This window comes from Panthera tigris, chromosome C2, assembly GCF_018350195.1.
Source record: "Panthera tigris isolate Pti1 chromosome C2, P.tigris_Pti1_mat1.1, whole genome shotgun sequence".
In the NCBI taxonomy this organism is placed as follows: domain Eukaryota; kingdom Metazoa; phylum Chordata; class Mammalia; order Carnivora; family Felidae; genus Panthera; species Panthera tigris.
The window spans coordinates 107919568-107939550 of record NC_056668.1 but is presented as its reverse complement, the minus strand read 5'-3'; the positions used below and the strand labels follow the sequence as shown (position 1 = coordinate 107939550).

The 19983-nt window shown below is 40.1% G+C and overlaps 1 protein-coding gene and 1 non-coding gene across 4 annotated transcripts in view; both read left to right on the top strand.

Moving 5' to 3' along the window:
• Nucleotides 1-19983, top strand: part of GMPS (guanine monophosphate synthase) — a 78337-nt gene that overhangs the window by 892 nt on the left and 57462 nt on the right. The window contains exon 1 of one of the 3 annotated variants that reach the window (XM_042999006.1): nt 295-730. The exons of 1 other annotated variant lie outside the window; for it this stretch is intronic. In XM_042999006.1, the coding sequence (XP_042854940.1) occupies nt 704-730 (27 nt within the window). In that variant the 5' untranslated portion in view covers nt 295-703. Of the gene's footprint in view, nt 1-294; nt 731-802; nt 917-19983 lie in introns of those variants that run through there. One more of the 3 variants, XM_042999007.1, reaches the window with a different exon arrangement.
• LOC122230824 lies at nt 17895-17996 on the top strand. Its single transcript, XR_006207908.1, has one exon. It is a non-coding gene; the product is annotated as a U6 spliceosomal RNA (small nuclear RNA).

Below are 19983 nucleotides of genomic sequence, written 5' to 3'. Positions count from 1 at the left end.
CGGCAGGCAGGCCTACAACAAGCTCTCCGAAGCTTAGGGTTTTCTCGGAGGTGGGCCTTGGGGGCGAAGGTGGGGCCGCCCGCCAAGGGCCCCTCCTCCCGCGGCCCGTTGCCCGGTGCGGGGGCGGGAAGGGCGGAGCCGGCCTGTTAGCTGCGGGCTCCTCCTCCCAAGGGCAGGCCAGGGGAGGCGGAGGCGGGGCAGGTTCCTAAATGGGGCGGACTTTGGCGGCGGAGGCGGGGCCAGACGCCGCGGGCACTTCTTCCCTCGGGCGGGCAGGCCGGAGAAGCGGCGGTTTTCTTTTCCCGGGGGCGGGCCTCGGCGGCGCGAACGGGCCTGGGGGCGGGGCCGGGCCCCGAAGGCCCCTCCTTCCGAGGCGGGCTTGTTTGGCCGTGGCGGCAGCTGCGGGGTGTCCGCGGTTTGGCTGCCTAGCCAAACGGGCTCTGGCTCCTCCCAGTGGCCGGCCGGGGCGGAAGCAGGAGGCGGGGGCAGCGTGCGCGCTGCTGGTCTCCTCTCCCGCGGCGCTGGGGCCCGCGTTCCGCGGCTGCTGCTCGATTCGGCGCCTCGCAGTCGGCCAGCTCCTCTCGGCGCCCGCCGGCTTCTAGACCAGGCCTCCTTCTCAAGCCCCGGCCCGCGGCGTCGACCCCGCCAGCCCTCTACCGCCCCGTCTCATAGTGTGGCCACCGCTGCCGCGGCCCCAGCCCCGATGGCTCTGTGCAACGGAGACTCCAAGGTCAGTCTTTCGCGTGGGGGTCCCTGCCTCACCGCTTCCGGGCGCAGGCGAGGCTCCGGGGCCGGGGAACCACCGCTCGACCCCCCCTCCCCCCAGCCCGTCAGCGCAGCCCTGCGGCCCGGGCAGCTGCGCGTCGGAGAGTCCTTGGTCGGGGCCTGTGGCATGTTTTCTCCTCGGGAGCGGCAGGTGCTTTGTTGATTTTGTCTGCGTGTCGGGGTTCCTGCGGCCGCCGGTCTTCGGGCGTCGGGGAGGGCGTCAGCTCCCCGCGGCCGCGCCGCTGGCCCCCGCCTCCCCCGCGCCGCTGTGGGGCTCGGAGCCCGGGGAGCGCGGCCGGAGGGTGGAGGTAGGGAGGCCAGCGGGTTGTGCGTGTTTGCTTCCTCAGCCCTCACCCTCGTCCCTTCGAGAGGCTGGGGGCCTTTTGTGGACCTCCGGGGACCCGCCGAAGGCAGGGCAGGGTCGGGGCCTCGCGTGCGGCTTTCGAGCCGTGCCGGCCTCCCGTCTTCCCGCCACCCCATTTCCCGCCTGCCTTCGGTGGGGCCCTCCCCGCACCCTAACGCCGGCCTTGGGGTCCGCGGCGGCGAGGCCGCGTGACTGCGGCTCCCCTCGCTTCTCCCCTTCTCCGGTCTTGGTCCCCAGGTCAGTCCCTGGTCAGGGCCCATGGCCCCTCACTCCGCTGCCCTCCCCCCACCATCCTCCGAGGGCTGGAGCGTGGGTCTAACCCCGCCCCCAGTCGCTGGCTGCTTTTACTCGTTTGTTGGCGGTGGATCCCCCTCCCCGCGGTGCGGATCCCTCTCCGGGACGCGAGCCGCGGCCGCCACCGCCGAGGGCTGGGGAAGTGGGGAATCCCGGCGTGCTGGAAAAGTTGCTAACTCGGTGTGGGGAGAGCACGTTTGGGCCGCCGCTGCGCTTTTCGTCACCTCCAACTCACTTTTTTCTTTAGACCTCTTCGTCCGTCTCGCTTCTGAAATTGAGCACCTTTGCTTTCACTTCTGTGTTAAAATTTTCGTTGGCTTGGCGTTCTTTCAGACCCTTACAAAGTCGTTTTTGTCAGCGGGAAACTGCAGTTTTGAATTGGGATTAACTTGAGCAAGATGTACCTCCTGTATGCTGTTTAGAGCCTCGCTTTGAGAAATTAGTTTAAATTTTATTCGGGTGTGTGGGATTTTCAAAGTCAGGTGGGAATTGGTGTTCTAAGTCAGATAGTAGTGCCTTACTCACGGTATTCTGTTTCCAAGGTGCTGCCTAAGTGTCACTTGCTAGTAGGTCCTTTTTTGCTAATGATTGCTTAGTTCCTCGTAAACATTCAAAAACTAATTGTTGAGCAAATGAGAAGAGATAGTAAGGTAGCGATATGCGCTTTTAAACCAAGGAAACTGATGCTTAGACTCCGTGAAGCTCTTGTCTCAGGATTATGAAGGTAAATGAAGACCCTGAAGTAGTTTCAGACCTCAGAGGCGAATGTAAACCTCATTGTACAGCTCTTTACACTCTGTACATTTGCAAAGCATTTTTCTTCTCTCTTTTGAGACTTATAACTTAGCTTTGTGCTCATAGAAGAAATGACTGTACCAACAGAACTGAAACCTAATTTACAGACTTTGAAAAATATGTAGTGGTATAAGAGTATTTTCACGAAATTAACTGGCAGCAGGAAGTTAAAGATTCAGTTTCCAATTTATTTGTCTCAGGAGTATGGAACATAAACTTTTTTTCTAGTTGACACTTTGGTTTAACTTGCATTTTAAAGAGTCTTGATCAATTTGATGTATTTGAGCTTCAAGTGAACTGATTTTTTTTTAAATTTCAAGGTCCTTTATGTTTTACAGCATACTCAAGCATGTGTATTTTTATTTTGGACTAATAGATGTGAACCGGATTGGAAGCATTTTCAGGAGGAGCCATCAGGGAAATAATATACTTCATTAAATATATTATTATTCCACGTACGAGTAAGGAGAAAAAAACCCCTACAATTAAACCATGATATGTCATTGACATCGTATTGACAAGTAAAGAGATGTAGAAGTAAAGTAGGTGAAATGAGATATTTCTAAGAGGTCTGCCTGGAAATCTGAGTAGGTATCTCTTTTCTATAGTTTACTCCTGAATTACTCTTCTGTGGAGTGAAATACAAGTACTGCCCTCAAGCTTTGGCCGCAAGCTTACTTTGCGCACAGATTGTTTCTGACAATTGTATGTAAATCCTGGTTCATAAATTAAAAAGGTGATTTCAATTTCTATCCTGGCACATTTCAATTTGTATCAGGATTTTCTTTCTTTCTTTCTTTCTTTCTTTCTTTCTTTCTTTCTTTCTTTCTTTCTCTTTCTCTTTCTCTTTCTTTCTTTCTTTCTTTCTTTCTTTCTTTCTTTCTTTCTTTCTTTCTTTCTTTATCTCTACACTCACTGTGGAGCTCAAAACCCCGAGAAAAACCTGGAGATCAAGAGTTGCAAGCTCTACTGACTGAGCCAGCTATAGGCGCCCCTATATCAGGATATTCTAAAATGACATTTTTACGTGATAGAAATCAGGGAGAGACCTAAAATCTGTAAAAGCATTTGGGCTGAATGGTTAACCACCTAAAGCAGAGGTTATTGTTTTCTTGGTTAAGGAGTTGACATAATGTTATTTAATTAAGAAGTTAAGATCATATTTAATAATGTCTTTAAAAACTTTTTACAGCTACTTGATGTTGTATATGAATTGTATATAGGTCAAGTATGAGACATAGTAACTATTTTCTGTTTTACTGAGGCAGGATTATCAGAATATTGTTCTTTGGACTCCGTGTCAGGTTTCCCCTTTTTTTTTTTTTTTGCCTTATCTAAGCCTCAGACTCTTGGTTCCAGTAGAGGTGGGACCTGCTCCGTCACCTTTCCTGACATGTTGACTAGGGTAATCATACTTGAATTAATGTGTTTTTAAAGTTGATTGCATGTGATACAGAATCTTTAATGACATCTAATGTTAAACTTTTTTTTTATTTAAAAAAAATTTTTTTTAATGTTTATTTATTTTTGTGAGAGAGAGAGAGACAGAGCTCCAGAGGCAGAGGGGCAGAGAGAGAAGGAGACACAGAATCAAAGCAGCTCCAGGTTCTGAGCTGCCAGCACAGAGCCCGACGCGGGGCTCGAACTCACGAACCGTGAGATCATGACCTGAGCTGAAGTTGGCCGTGTAACTGACTGAGCTACCCAGGTGCCCCTAATGTTAAACTTTTAAATTTGGCATTTCTAAATTTAAGTTTTTGAATTGAGTTGAAAGATGATGAGATTTTTTACCTGGGACGCATTGACAACTGTCCTTTTATGATAATCCTTTATAGTATATATTTTTTTGAAAGGTCAAAGATGATTTTTTTTGCCTCAGATTTTAAAATATTTGTGAAGATGCTCATCTAGAATGTAAGAGCTGTTACAAAAGGAATAGTTTTTATTATTTCCTGTTGTTAGACATGGAAGGTTTTGAGACTGGGAAGGTTTTGAAATTCCTCCAGGAACCTCAGATAGCCTTGTCTTTAGCGAGGCCAATTTGTTACTTAAGGTAGATGATTGTCTTTTAAGAATTTTTTAAAGATGTAGACTTGTCTTATACTCGTTCAAATGTATTTGATACTTTTTAAAAGGCTATTTAATGAATTATATTCCAAAGGATGCTGTTTGAAATAATAATTATTTGCTATACAGAACAATAAAATGTATCTCTGTTATGATGCTTAAATTGTCTTCATGTTTCCTTCTAACCTAAACTCTGTTAGATGCTCAAGATGAATGAAGTCCTCAGGGATAAAACAATTCTGAAGCACTTTGTGAATCAATGGAAAAGTAGTCTCATAGAATTTGAGTATTTGTATAGCATACATAATTCTGGGTTGTGTAGAATAGAATGCTATTTTTTTCATGCATTTTGTAGAATAGAGACATTTCTGTATTTGCTTAAGAATCACAGTGGTTCAGGGGCGCCTGGGTGGCTTGGTTGGTTAAGCGTCCGACTTTAGCTCAGGTCATGATCTCGCGGTCCGTGAGTTCGAGCCCCGCGTCAGGCTCTGTGCTGACAGCTCAGAGCCTGGAGCCTGTTTCAGATTCTGTGTCTCCCTCTCTCTCTGCCCCTCCCCTGTTCATGCTCTGTCTCTCTCTGTCTCAAAAATAAGTAAACGTTAAAAAAAAAAAATTAAAAAAGAATCACAGTGGTTCAAAAAAAATAGCTTTACTATAGTAATAATGTGATAATGGGTTTTCTTCTTTTTTAAATTTTTTTTAATGTTTATTCATTTTTGAGAGAGAAAGAGACAGAGCCTCGGGGGGGGGGGGGCAGAGAGAGAGAGAGGGAGACACAGAACTCGAAGCCGGTTCCAGGCTCTGTGCTGTCAGCACAGAGTCTGACATGGGGCTTGAACTCCTGAACCGTGAGATCATGACCCAAGTCCAAGCCAGACCCTCAACTGACTGAGCCACCCAGGCGCCCCTATTAGTTGGTGTTCTTATTGGTGGGCTCTTGCCATGGCTTCAGGTTCATGGTTTGAGGATTAAGGACATGGTTATATAGTTATGTCTGTACATTCCCTGATATAGGCCTTTATAATGTGATAGGAAGTAAGATGTTTGGTTATAATAGTGTGACCATATATTCTCTTTGTCTAAACTGGGGCGTATAAGGACATAAAAGAACATAAAAGAAGTTGCTGAAAATAAATTTGTAATTGCTGTAAAATGAAATATTACCAAACAAAAAGTTTGGATTCATGCAATATAGTAAATTAATGGCAAAACTCCTGTAGCAAGAATGCTCAGATTACTGTCTGAACATTATGTGCAGAAACACACGACATCTCTTTTTTGCATATACTTTACACACACCTTATTCACATTTCCCATTGACCTAGTGGATGGTGGCCTACAGGTTTGGAGCATCTTGCAAGCTGAGCAGTGGCTGTGTGGCACAACTGAGCACTCAAGACTGGATAGAGTTAGCTATCCCTAGTTGCCGAGGGTCCAAGTGTACTTCATTTTATCAGAAATGGATAAAAAAATGGGTTATCAGATTGAACCTGAAGTTAGAAGTGAGAACTGTATATTGCACCTGCACTCTATGCAGAACTAGACAAAACCATGTCAGAAGGTGGAAATATAAAGTGAAAGTATAATAAACCCATCTGATGTTACTTAAATGCAGCTATTCATAAGCAAATGTGTAAAACTGAAGAATATGTTAAGCTGGGTGGGGTGTTGGAATAACAGGTGTAAATTAGGATCGTTCTGGGCAAACTGCCATATGGTCACTTCATTTATAGAGCACATATTGTCCTGAGTCTGGATCTTGATTTCACAGTGACAGGTATTTAAAATTTGGCTAAACTTTAATCCTAATATATATATCAGAGTAGTTATTTTTGAGTTAATAAAATTCTGAGTTATGAAAATTCTTAAAAATTGAGTGTCAAATTGCTTGTTTTCTAAAAGATGAGAACCAACAGTGTTGAAACTGACCAAAAGGTAAAATAATCTGCTCTAATCTACCATAACAGATGTTTCCCAAACTTTTAAAGCTGCCTGGACTTGCAAAATTCTGTTATTCCTGTTTGTCACCAGGAGAATAGAATCCTTTTTCTCTCTTAAAACTTACAGAGATCTATGTAAATTTAAGACACCCTCACCTTGTCTATAATTTGGAGAACTAGTCTTAGTAATTCTTCTCCTCTGAGTCTCATTATGAATATAAATTTAAGACTCCAGAATTCTAAAATGCTGCTTTGGACACATTTTGGATGAACAATCCCAAATTAATTTGGGAAAATTTAGATGAATATAAAAATACAGATAAATCATTGTTTTGATGTGTTTATTGGTAATAGTGAAACTTTTTGTGCTGTGATTTTTCCTTCTTTAACTTAAAACAAAATTTTTTTAATGTTTATTTTTTTTGAGAGAGCATGAGCAGGGGAGGAGCAGAGAGAGAGGGAGACACAGAATCTGAAGCAGGCTCCAGGCTCTGAGGTATTAGCACAGAGCCGGATGCAGGGCTTGAACTCACAAACTGTGAGATCATGACCTGAGCCAAAGTTCGATGGTTAACCGACTGAGCCACCCAGGTGCCCCTTCCTCCTTTAACATTTTTTTTTTCCTTTAACATTTTATGAAAAATTTTCAAGCTAACAAGTTAGAAGAAATTTTAGTCACCATTTAGGCATACACCTAGATTCTAGTCTTCACTTTTATTAAAACAGTTTTATTGAGATATAATTCATATACCATAAAATTGTGCCAATATAAAGGGCACAATTCAGTGGTTTTTAGTATATTCACAGATTTGTATGACCGTCATCACCACAGTCAATTTTGGAACATTCTCATCACCCCCAAAAGATATCCTGTAGCTTTTAGCAATCAGCCCTCTGGCCATCTGCCTTTTTCTCCCAATGCTAGACAGCTACTAATCTTTTTTGTCTCTATAAGATTTGCCTTTCTGAACATTATATATGACTAGAATCTTAAAATATGGAGTCTTTTGTGACTGGTTTCTTTTAGTGTAATGCCTTCAGAGTTCATCTGTCTTATAGCATGTGTTAAGTACCTTATTCTTTTTTGTTACCAAATAATGTTCCATTGTATGGATATACCACCTTTTACACATTCATCAGTTGATGGACACTCTTGATATTATACATAATGGTTCTATGAATATTCCTGTACAAGTGTTTGTGTAGACATAAGTTTTCATTTCTTTTGGATGTGTACTGGGGTGGAATTGCTGGGTCATATAGTAATTCTGTGTCTAACCTTTTGGTGAACTGTCAGACTTTTCCAAAGTGGCTGCAGTATTTTCTATTTTCTGTCAGTAGTGCATGAGGTTCTAATTTCCCCACATTTTTGCCAACACTTGTCTTTTGGATTATAGCCATCATAGTGGGTGTGAAGTGGTATTTCATTATGATTTTGATTTGCATTTCCCTAATGACTGATGATGTTGAACATCTTTTCATGTGCTTATTGTCCATTTGTATATTTTCTTTGGAGAAATGTCTGTTCAGATCATTTGCCTGTTTTTGAAAGTAGGTTACTTGTCTTTTTGTTGAGTTGTAGGAGCTCTTTATTCTAGTGACAAGTCTCTTATCAGAAATATGCTTTGCAGATATTTTCTGCCATCCTCTGGATTTTTACTTTTTTAATGGTGTCCTCTGATACATAAAAGCTTATAATTTTGATGAAGTTCAACTTATTTATTTCCTTTTGTCACTTTAGCTTTTGGTATCTCACCTAAGGAACATTTCCTTTTTTTTTTTTTTTTTCCTTCAAGTTTTTATTTAAATTCATTAGTTAACATATGGTGTATTACTAGTTTGGGGAATAGAATTTAGTAATTGGTCACTTAAATATAGCACCCAATGCTCATCACAACAAATGCCTTTCTTAATGCCCATCGCCCTACCCACCTCGCCTCCAGCAACCCTCAGTTTGTTCTCTATAGTCAAGAGTTTGTTTTATAGTTCGCCTCCTAAGAAGCATTTCCTAATGATCTTAAGTCTTGTGTAATTGCCTATGTTTTCTTCTAAAGCCTTTGTAGCTTTAGCTTTTACATTTAGGTCTTTGATCCGTTTTGTTGTGAGACTCTAAGTTATAATTTGGTGGAACATTTTCGTATTATTGCATTATCGTCATGAACTGTGAAATCTGTTCCTGCCAACTCCAACATCTGACTGAGTGAAATAAGGTACCAGATTTACAGCATTAGACTGAGCAGGTAACTTTTTAAAAAGTAATTAAAGGGAATTAGGAATAAAAGTGTACATTTTTAATGGATGGTTAATTGGATGCTTAATCCACTTAATGGATTTAACCTGATAGATTTTTGGTTTTGTAATGGAGTGATTCTTAGATTTGACTGAATGTTGGCCTTGTTTTTGACACCATGGCAGAGCTTGACCATCTGGGTCCCCGCCCCCCCCCCCCCCCCCCCCCACTCCCGCTGAAGGCTGAAGGTAAATAGTTGCTTATTGTAGCATTGTTTTTCAGTTTGTGGAGACAAATGGTTTGAAAAGGTCACTAATAGGTATTTTGTTTGGCTTGTTTTTATTGAGGCAAAATGTGCATAGTTGAAATACACAGATCTTTAAGTGTATAATTTGAATTTTTTAAAATTTATTTGGAGAGAGAGCGAGCACAAGCAGGAGTGGGGCAGAGAGAGAGGAAGAATGACAATCCCAAGCAGGCTCTGTACTGTCAGCACGTAGCCCAGCTTGGGGCTCAGACTCCCCAAACGTGAGACCTGAGCCGAAATCAAGAGTTGGGCGCTTGCTTAACTGACTGAGCCACCCAGGTGTTCAGTGTACAATTTGAATTTTGACACACACACACACGTATACATACACACACACAAACACATCCATGTAACCACTTCTCCAAGATCTAAAACATTTCTATCATTTCCAAGTTCCTGTGTGCCCCTTTGACACTTAATCCCTCCACTCCTCTAGCAGCAACCACTGTTCCCATTTTTATAACCAGACATTAGTTTTGTTTGCTTTTGAACTATATATAAATGGAATCATACAGTGATTGTGGCTTCTTTCATAATGTTTTTGAGATTTATCCATGTTATTGTGTCAGTAGTTTGTTCATTTTTATTGCTGCATAGTATTCCACTGTGTGGATATACCAGAATTTGTTTATCCATTCACATGTTGATGGCCATGTGTTCTGTTTCCAGTTTTTGTGGACATAGATGTTCATTACTCTTGGATAAATATTTAGGAGTGGAATTCTTGGGTCAGAGGAGAGCCCCTAATAGGTATTGGTATTTTCTATTTTGTACAGTTTAAAATATTTAGGTTATAATAATAAATTACTTGATACCTGGAAGAGATAAACCTTGGTATAGTAAAACAAACTTTAGAAAATTACATCATAATATTTTATCCTTAAGAGTATTTTCAAAAGTACCTTGTTCGGCTGTATTTTAATGGAAATAGTATGTGGTTTGTGGGCAAAGAGGCTACTTTTGGATTGGCTTTATAAACCTGTACCAGTAGAAATGAATCACTTCTTTATTTGATAATAACAATCTGAATTTTAAATTCAAAAATAAATTGACAATAAAGCTGATGAAAATAGAATTGGAAGCACTTGATTTAATAAGGCTGGGTTTTTATTTTTGTTATTATTTATTTATTTAAAGTTTATTTAGTTATTTTGACAGAGGCAGAGATAGCACGAGTCGGGGAGGGACAGAGAGAGAGAGCGTGGGGGAGAGAGAATCCCAAGCCAGCCCATGCTGACAGTGCAGAGCCCTACACAGGGCTCGAACCCAGGAACTGTGAGATCATAACATGAGCCAAAACCAAGAATCCAATGCTTAGTTGACAGAGCCACTGAGGTGCTCCTCTTCTTTTTAAATGCAACCTTTGGAATTGATGCAGTATTTGCATATAAAAACTATTTTCAGGTTTTTGATAAGAAAATTTCTATCAGTTTGTCTGTGAGGCATATTATCCTTGTATGGCAAATCTTGGATTCACCAGGGCTAGCTCTCCAGAGGTTAATTAATAGTGCCTCTAAGTAGTTCCTCTTCCCTAATGTCTTTCCTTCATTAGTTACCCCCTTAAAAAAATTTAAGTATGCATTTATGTTTTAAATTTACAAAGCTAGAGAATCTATATAATGTGTATTTTTTTTTTAAGTTTATTTATTTTGAGAAACAGTGCAAGTGGAGGAGACGGGCAGAGAGAAACCATACCCAGAAGTTTCCCTGCTGCCAGCGCAGAGCCCGATGCAGGGCTCAAACCCACGAAGCTGTGAGATCATGGCCTGAGCTGAACCGAAGATTCAGATGCTTAATCGACTGAGCCACCCAGTCACCTTCAGTGTAATCTGTATCTTAAAGACAGGGTCATAGAGACCTAAGCATGATTATAGCCATGTTGTATACTTCTGCCCTGTGTTCTTACGTATTTTTAAATGTATTTCCAGGGAAAGCAGGATCATGGTTTTTTGATTGAGAACCTGCCATGGATGCTTTGGTGTTAGTTTTTTGTGAAATTTCACTTTAGGTGGCAGTAAACATTTTCAGAAGGATGTGTCATACTGATTTATTGCTGACAAGTTTATGGTCAGCTCAGCACTGCTGAGCTCTACTACTTTCATCCTTCCGCCTAAGCCAAGATGTCTTATGGCATGGCACTCTCACTTCTGCTCTCATTACATAACCCAAAACTAGTCTCATGGCTGAGCCTGATGTCAAAAGTGAAGAAACATATTCCACCTAAAACAGAATGAACTGCAAGGTCACATGAGAAACGGCATGGATGTGGGGAATAGTGAAGAATTAGGGCCAATTATACAGTCGATTACGTATAGAATGTTAAAAGCATGCATATGTAGAGCAGAGTGTATAAAGTCCCTACCTAGCTAAACGGTTACAAGCACATGGTCAATCTTTCTTCATATATATTTACTTAGTGCCTCACAGACTTACATACATATTCTCTATTTTGTATGTTAAGATTGATCAGTTGATTCAGGTATTGCCAACATAACCATTTATTATCAAGTTTGTCATGAATCTTTCACCTAATGATTTTAATAATCAATGCCTAGTTTAGTGCTTGTCATAGATCTGCTGTAAAGAACCAGTTTTAAAATTTTCAGCCCACTGATGCTAATGCAATAAATTTATAGACAAATGAAATTTAAAAACCTAAGACATAATACATAAAGACCCCCAGTTTTTATTGTAGACTCAACAGAAATAAAATTATTTTCTCAACTTGTTATAAAAGTATATGAATGTTTATGTAGAACTTACGTACCTTTTGTTAACGTACCTTTGGTCACAATTTCAGATCAGAACTGGTCCTTTTGTGAACCACAATAGCTTAGATCCTTTAGGATTGCAAAATGGTGATACTCTAATTCTGCTATAAAGATCTATCTCTCATGAACTATATGGTTACTTGGTAGAGTTCCTACTGGAAAAGCAGAATGCATGCTTGATTCCTTCCCATTACTTTGACCAAATTTATTAATAGTTTTTTCAAGTTTTATTATTTGCAATAAAGTGTAGTTCAGGCACATATTGGAGTAGAAAGGGCTACATATAGAAGGAAGATTGTGTTTATGAAGTAGAGTAGAAGCATCTTGAAAAATGGACCATGTGCTAAACACCTGTGAAATTGTGACATCTCCTCAAACTTCGCATTTTTTTTCTTAAAAAGTGTATTGATTCTTTCTAAGCTAAAATTCTTTTTTTAAAAAAAATGTTTATTTATTTTTGAGAGCAAGAGAGTGACAGCATGAGTAGGGGAGGGACAGAGAGAGAGAGGGAGACACAGAACCTGAAGCAGACTCCAGGCTTAGAGCTGTCAGCACAGAACCCGACACTGGGCTTGAACTAACGAACCAGGAGATCATGACCTGAGCCAAACAAAGTCAGACACTTAATTGATTGAGCCATCCAGGCGCCTCCCTAAGCTAAAATTCTCAAAGGTATTTTAGGAGTAATAATTACGTGGGAGACAAAATTGAATCTCTTCATGAACTCAGTATGAAGAGATAGGTTTTTGATTATCTTTCATCTGTAAATAAAAAGTGTTATCCTAAGGTCATCATAAAAGAGGCAGTGAAGTTTGGGGATAAATCTGTATTATTTTTTATTTTTTTTTATGTTTATTTTTGAGAGAGTATGAGTGGGGGAGGGGCAGAGAGCAAGTGAGACACAGAATTTGAAGCAGGCCCCAGGCCCTGAGCTATCCTCACAGAACCCAGAACGGCGAGATCATGACCTAGGCCAAAGTTGGATGCTTGTTTAAGCAAGTTGGTACTTGTTTATGTGAGTAGGTCCACATATGCTCACACCTGAAATCACTTTCAAAAGAGGTACTTTTTGTTAGAATAATTGATCTGAGTCACAATAAGAATGCAGAATCAGTAGAGAAAACTAAGGGATAATATAAAGAAAACAATGTATGAGGAGGGTGAGCAGAGATAAACACAGTTCAGAACTTTTCCTTTCAATATTTTAATAGTATGAGAACAGTTGTTACTGAATGTTATCTGTGTATGTGTATACACTGCTAACTTTTAGAATGAGGTTGATTTGAGCTGATTCACAGTGGCTTAGATTTACCTAGAGATAACCTTGTTTGTTTCTTGGTTAATGTTCACCATTGAATGGAAAAACTGTAATAAAACTTTAAAGGATTTAAAAATCATGAGGTAAATAATAATACACTCTGATTTTCACCAACAGTGCAAGTTTTATTTAATTTAGAACTGGTTATGTAAGTATAGTTTATCCATCAGGTAACCTTGCCATAGGTTTCTGAAAAGACCTCTTTTAGGATAATTGAAATCCAAGAGGAAAATAATTAATAATTTCAGAGTTTAAACACTGGTATTAGAAATTATAATGTTGGACTAAATTTTTATTTCCCTGCAAGTTAGATGAGACAGAGCATATAGACTTGTGGTTTTATTTTCTTACTCAGTGTTCATATGTATAAATTAAATCCATTAGATCTGTATTTAGCTCATCTGAGAAGATGAACTTCCTCAACCACTCCTGTGGTTAAGGTTTATATATGGGAGTCTGATACTGTTTAAGTGGATGCTGGAAGTAGTATTAGAGTCCAAGCTAACCTGCTTTTTATTTTTTAATTCATTGATTTTAGGTCGTTCATTCAGACTGTGTTCATTATGTTTAGCAGTCGTGCCCTTGAACTTGAAAGGAGTTGTTGGCACCATAAATACAGGTTAGAAGAGGATTTGCAATGATTTTGAAGGATCCAGAGACATAGTTGGTTATTCAAAAGAAGATGAAGTTCGGGTCAGAAGTACAAATTGATTCAGTAAAGGAGAAAAAAATGAAAATATGGAGATGGTGGTGGCTTGGTCCTATCTAACATGTAGAAATAAAGTAGGAGTGATGAATATACCTAGTAAGTGCTTGAAATTTCATGAGGGAAAAGAATTTTCTCAATGTATGAAATCATTAGCAAACTAAGAGCAGTAAAATGCTAACACAAAAAGTTTATGTCACTAGGGCCTTGTATTTTCCAGACCTGTTGAACACTGAAAACTTAAAAAACGTAGTAATTTGAGGGAATTCCAATAGAAGCTTATAGGTTACATAGATTAAAGGAAATAGAGAAAAATGAACTGCAGTGAACTGAGTGATCATAATTTTTGTTCACAATGTTTAATGCCTACACATGTGAAATTCTAAGATAAATAGAACAAAGTCAGTAATCATAACTTAAGCAACATGAAGCAATTGAAGATTGGTAAGCATTGTATGTACAACTAAATGTATATGCAGTATTGTCTATTATTGTATTGGGATGTCTCAGGACTTGTAGATTTTTCTCAGGTGTAAAGCCATTTCCTGAGGGCATTTTATACATTTGTTACTTAAAATGAACTGCATAACTATCATTGTATTCAGTAATGGCACCTAGAACTTTTTATATATGTCATTAGAGATTTATTTAGAGAGGCTTTTTTGAGAATCATAATAGCACTTACACACAGATAAAAATACATGTATATGAAATAAATTACTTTTATTTATTTTTTTTTTAATTTTTTTTTTTTTTAACGTTTATTTATTTTTGGGACAGAGAGAGACAGAGCATGAACAGGGGAGGGGCAGAGAGAGAGGGAGACACAGAATCTGAAACAGGCTCCAGGCTCTGAGCCATCAGCCCAGAGCCCGACGCGGGGCTCGAACTCACAGACTGCGAGACCGTGACCCGAGCTGAAGTCGGATGCTCAACCGACTGAGCCACCCAGGCGCCCCTGAAATAAATTACTTTTAGTATTGCTGAACTTTCTTCGTGTTCAGTCTGACTCTTCTAAGAAATTACTTTTTGACTTGAGTTGTCCAGGAATTGTTTTTCCACACATCTTCCATGACATCAAGAATTTTGATAATTCACCATTTCTTGAGAGTGCTCAGTTACTTCTGGGATTTTTTTCAAGGCCATTGACAACTCATTCTGCAAGTTTTAATGCTAGTACTTTCTTGATCTTACCAGAAGATGTCAATGGAAGTTTTTCAGGTAATGACCAGGACTCAGGCCTTCTTCAGATGGTCTTTAAATGTTTTGCTGACTGAAATATTAAGGGGTTGAGCTTGTCCAAAGATACTACGAGGAGTAATAAGCCACTGCACTTTCCAGGGGTCTTACTCAAGTGTTTGTAGAAAACATAGAATAATGATGTACTTGGTGAATTACATAAAGCTCCAGAATGTCTATCCTAGATGAATTTCAGCCAAGCTCAGCTGTATTTCTTTTGCTGAATCCTTGGGGCATCTTTCTGCTCTGAAGGAAATTTTCTAAGAGACTCCAGGGAATCTCTTTCCCTTAAGGGATTTTATGTCAAGTTGTACATAGCTATGACCATGGCAGTGACAGCTGTGTCATTGAGCTAATGTAAAACTTAAGATATTGTGTGATTTTTGAGCTGTCTGGCTTCTTTCATTTGGCATGTCTGAGATTGATTTATCCATGTTGGGATTTTTCGGCCAGAGAAGACATGGTATAGCAAGCACTCTGTGGGACCATAGAGAGTTTAAACAGCAGTTTAGGCTTAAAGAGTAGGTCATGGCCTTCCTTGTAGGGCTTAGAAGGTATTTTGGACTTAATTGAACTTTATTCTAAGGGAAAGTCACTATAGGATATTAAGCAGGGGGAGGAGGACTTAAATCACAGCTTTTTTCGTTTTAAGCACACAGGCTTGTTAACCACCTGATCAAAGTCAGTGTCACCAGTAATGAAACAAAATGACATGACACTTGCCACCGTGTTCTGTCAAGAAGAGGCATGATTACATCACCAGTGTAAGACTGTTGCCAGAAAAATGTTTATCTGGAATCTAATCATAAGGCAACAAGTAGATCCTGCTTGAGGCCTATTCTGCAAAAAGCTGGTCTGAACTTTTAAAAAATGTCGCTGTCATAAAAGATCATAAAAAGATGAATAAATCTAGATTAAAGGAGACAGTGACATGACAATGTGAGTTCAAAGTGTGTGGCTTTAGATGGGGTTCTGGAATTAAAAAAAAAAAAAGCCATACAGGACATTATTTGGTGACATTTGGGGAAATTTGTGTGTAGATACTATCAGTGTTAAATTTCTTGGGTGTGATAATATATTGTAGTTAGGAGAATGTCCCTGTTTGTAGGAAGTACATTCTGAAAAGGTTTTTTGGGGAGAAAAATGTCTATAATTGTTTTCTAGTAGTTCAGGGAAAGAAGTATATATAGATAGGAATAATGCAAATGTGGCAAATGTTACTAATTGTTGAATTTAGGTGGAGAGTGCTGTTTCACTGTGCCATAGTTTTGGTTTGTTTGTTTTTTTCTTAAGTTTATCTTACTCCCAGTATGGGGCTTGAACTCATGACCCCAAGATCAAGAGTTGCATGCTCCTTTGACTGAGCTGGCCAGGCACCCTTGTGCCATATTTTCATCCTTTCTGTAGGTTTAAAGTTTTTCGGCGGGGGGGGGGGGGGGGGGGGGGGGGGGGGGGGGGGGGGGGAGGGAAGGGTCGAACAAGCATATGATAAGGTCAAGAGATAGAGGGTCTCTGATTTAACCCTTTAGTTGTAGGATCAGACTTTATTCAGTGTTGTATGTGAGGTGATGGTTTCTTATGAAAAGCCTTCAGTTAATTCTGTTGACGTTTCTTTAAAAAAAAAATTTTTTTTTTTTACATTTATTTATTTTTGATAGAGACAGAGCACAAGTGGGGGAGGGGCAGAGAGAGAAGGAGACACAGAATCTGAAGCAGGCTCCAGGCTCTGAGCTGTCAGCACAGAGCCCGACGTGGGGCTCAAACTCACAAACCGTGAGATCATGACCTGAGCCGAAGTCGGACACTTAACTGACTGAGCCACCCAAGTGCCCCTGTTGACATTTCTAAAGTACCTAAGGTGTTGGATAATTTTATGAAGATGTACACTTTTTCCAGAGTATAGGTGTAGTGAGATTAAAAAAGTAAATATGCTCAAACTTCCAGTAGCCTTTTGGTAATGAAAGGATTATTCTGGGTAGTTGAATATCCCAGATAACTAAAATGTGTGTGGTGGGGGGGGGGGGTTGTTCAAAATATCTTTAACCCTAAAACTTTTATTTTGGCAACTGAAGGCTCCTAAAATGTCTTTTCTTTTTCTTTTTCTTTTTCTTTTTTTTTGAGAGAGAGAGTGAGAGTGCATGCCCGAGTCAGGGAGGGTCAGAGAGAGAGAGAGAGAGAGAGAGAGAGAGAGAGAGAGAGAGAGAGAGAATCTGAAACAGACTCCAGGCTCCAAGCTGTCAGCATAGAGCCCAATGTGGGGCTCAAACTCAAGAACTGTGAGGTCATGACCTCAGCTGAGGTTGGATGCTTAACTGACTGAGCCACCCAGGTGCCCCTAAAATGTCTTTTTTGAAGGACAACTACCTGAATAAGTTAAGTACTGATGAAATCCGGTTTCCAAAATCATTTATGTGGTGTAATACTACTTTTCTCAGATACCAGTGGAACATTATTTCATTCATGAAAGCAATCTTTCTAAAGTAATAAACTTACTTCCTTTAAGTACCAAAATATTAAAAAATAAAATGAAGGTATTCTTCCAAAAATATGATGCATATTTAAAAATTTTTTTTTTCTTTTTGTTTATTTTTGAGACAGAGAGAGAGGGAGACACAGAATCTGAAACAGGCTCCAGGCTCCGAGCTGTCAGCACAGAGCCCGACATGGGGCTCAAACTCACAGACTGCGAGATCATGACCTAAGCCCAAGTCGGAAGCTTAACTGACTGAGCCACCCAGGCACCCCAAATACAATGCGTATTTACCCACTTTGCTTCTGTAGTGCTGATTGTTTTGGGGTTTGAAAAGGCCTACATTTACATCCTGCTTTTGCCATTGTTTCCCTACGCAAGTGACATAGTATCTGAGTCTCATTCTTCCATCTGTAAATTAGAAACACATACCATTATGAATAAGAAAACATGTAAAGCACATGAAATACTAGGTGTGAAGTAAATGCTAGTTCCCTTTTATTAAAAAAAAATCTTTTTATTGTAAAATAAAACACGGGCACAGAAAACTACACACAACAAATGTATAGTTGGATGAATTATAAATCATGTGCTTTTTTATTCAAAATATTGAAAGTTTTTTTTCTTTAAAGTCCTATAATTTTGTTAAGCATATGTGTTGGTACAGAGCAGATTAGCATGGCTCCTGTGCAAGGATGACATAAAAATATATGAGGTGTTCCATATTTTTCCACTTGCAATGATGTGGACGGAGCTAGAGAGTATTATGCTAACCAAAATAATCAGGAAAGACAAATACCGTATGTTTTCACTCATATATGGAATTTAAGGAATAAAACGACCAAAGAGGAAAAAAAAGAGAGGCAAACCGAGAGACAGACTCTTAACTACAGAGAACAAACAGATGGTTACCAGCGGGGAGGTAGGTGGGGGGATGGGTGAAATAGGTGATAGGGATTAAGGAGTGCACTTATGATAATAAGCACTGTGTATTGTATGGAAGTGTTGAATCACTATATTGTACACCTGAAGCGAATGTTACATGGTATGTTAACTGGAATTTAAATTAAAAAAGTATGTGTTGAGATTGGTCATTCTGGTTTCAAAGTCTAATTTTGAGTTGTGTTCTTTTATGCCTTGTATACTTTTCTTAATATTTTTCAGTTCATTTAGGGGTGCCTGGGTAACTCAGTCAGTTAAGCTTCCAACTTTGGCTCAGGTCATGATCTCATGGTTTGTGAGTTCAAGCCCGGCATCGGCCTTTCTGCTGTCAGGGCGGAGCCCGCCTCAGATCATCTGTCTGTCTGTCTCTCTCTTTCTGCCCCTCCCCCACTCTCTTCTTTCTTTCTCTCTCAAAAGTTAACAAACATTTTTTAAAAATTAAAATGGTACTTTCCAGTTTTGATCTGTTTCTCTTTTCAGCTTGCTCTTGTAGGGATGTTGTTTTATTCCTTACTCTCTTTTTTACTTTTAGTAATTTTGTATGGGATTTGACTTGTGTAATTTCTGTTTCTCTTTTATATGAATTTAATTTTCCTGAGTTTTTAGATGGAATCTTGGTTCATAAAACTTTCGTAACTTTAGGGGCACCTGAGTGGCTCAGTCGGTTAAGCGTCCGACTTCAGCTCAGGTCACGATCTCACGGTCCGTGAGTTCGAGCCCGCGTCGGGCTCTGGGCTGATGGCTCAGAGCCTGGAGCCTGCTTCCGATTCTGTGTCTTCCTCTCTCTCTGCCCCTCCCCCGTTCATGCTCTGTCTGTCTCAAAAATAAATAAACGTTAAAAAAAAAAAATAAAAAAAAAAACTTTCGTAACTTTATAGGGCTCTTTCTTCTGTTAAAATTATGGCAGATTGTTTTCTCAGGATTCCTTGCTCTGATCCTCCCCGCCCGCTCCTCCCCCCCCCCCCCGTAGTTTGGCCCTTCTGTTTTCCTTCCTCCTTGTCCTTGTCCTTGTCCTTGTCCTTGTCCTGCTTAATTTTGATTCTGCTCCCAGCAGTTGCTCCTCATTTGTGAGCCTTGTCCTACAAGGGAGCCCTGGCCCATTAGTTTATAAGGTTCATGGATATTAAATTCCTTCCACCCGTTTAAGCCTTACCTTGGGTCTCCTACTACCCATGCACTATTGGATGGAGTTCTCACACCTCCCAGTGCAGCTGCTGTTCTTGAATTGGCCTGTGCTTTCTAACTAATATCTGTTGATTGTTTCTGGAATTGTCCTATTCTCAAGTTCTTCACTGAAGCTAGGTTGTTTCCCACATAAATGTTTAACACCAGAGTTTATGACTATTGTAGTTTGTTCCCACAAGCTTGTATTTTGGGATTCTTGGGAGAATATCTTGTCATTTACTGTTTCATTTTGCTATCTAGTTGTTCAGTGATACGTGGGAATTCAGGAAGATACAAAAATGATACCATCTCTACCTTATGAGAATCTCTAGATTCTTTTGTCTTATTGTTAAATTAGGGTACTGATATGATTTGTTTTTTCCCTTAGTATTATTGATGTTTTAAAAAATGTCATCATGATAAGATAAAATGATAGACATCAGGTGAGTTGAGAGGGGTGTTAACCTTTCAGGCTTTTGTATTTACTTAATAGATTTTACAAATAGGTATAATAAAGTTCTCTGTTGTGTAGTGTTGAATTTCATTTGTCTCTACTATTGATGTGACAACTTCTTTTCTCATTAGGGTCCTTTTTCTAATCTGTTAAGTTT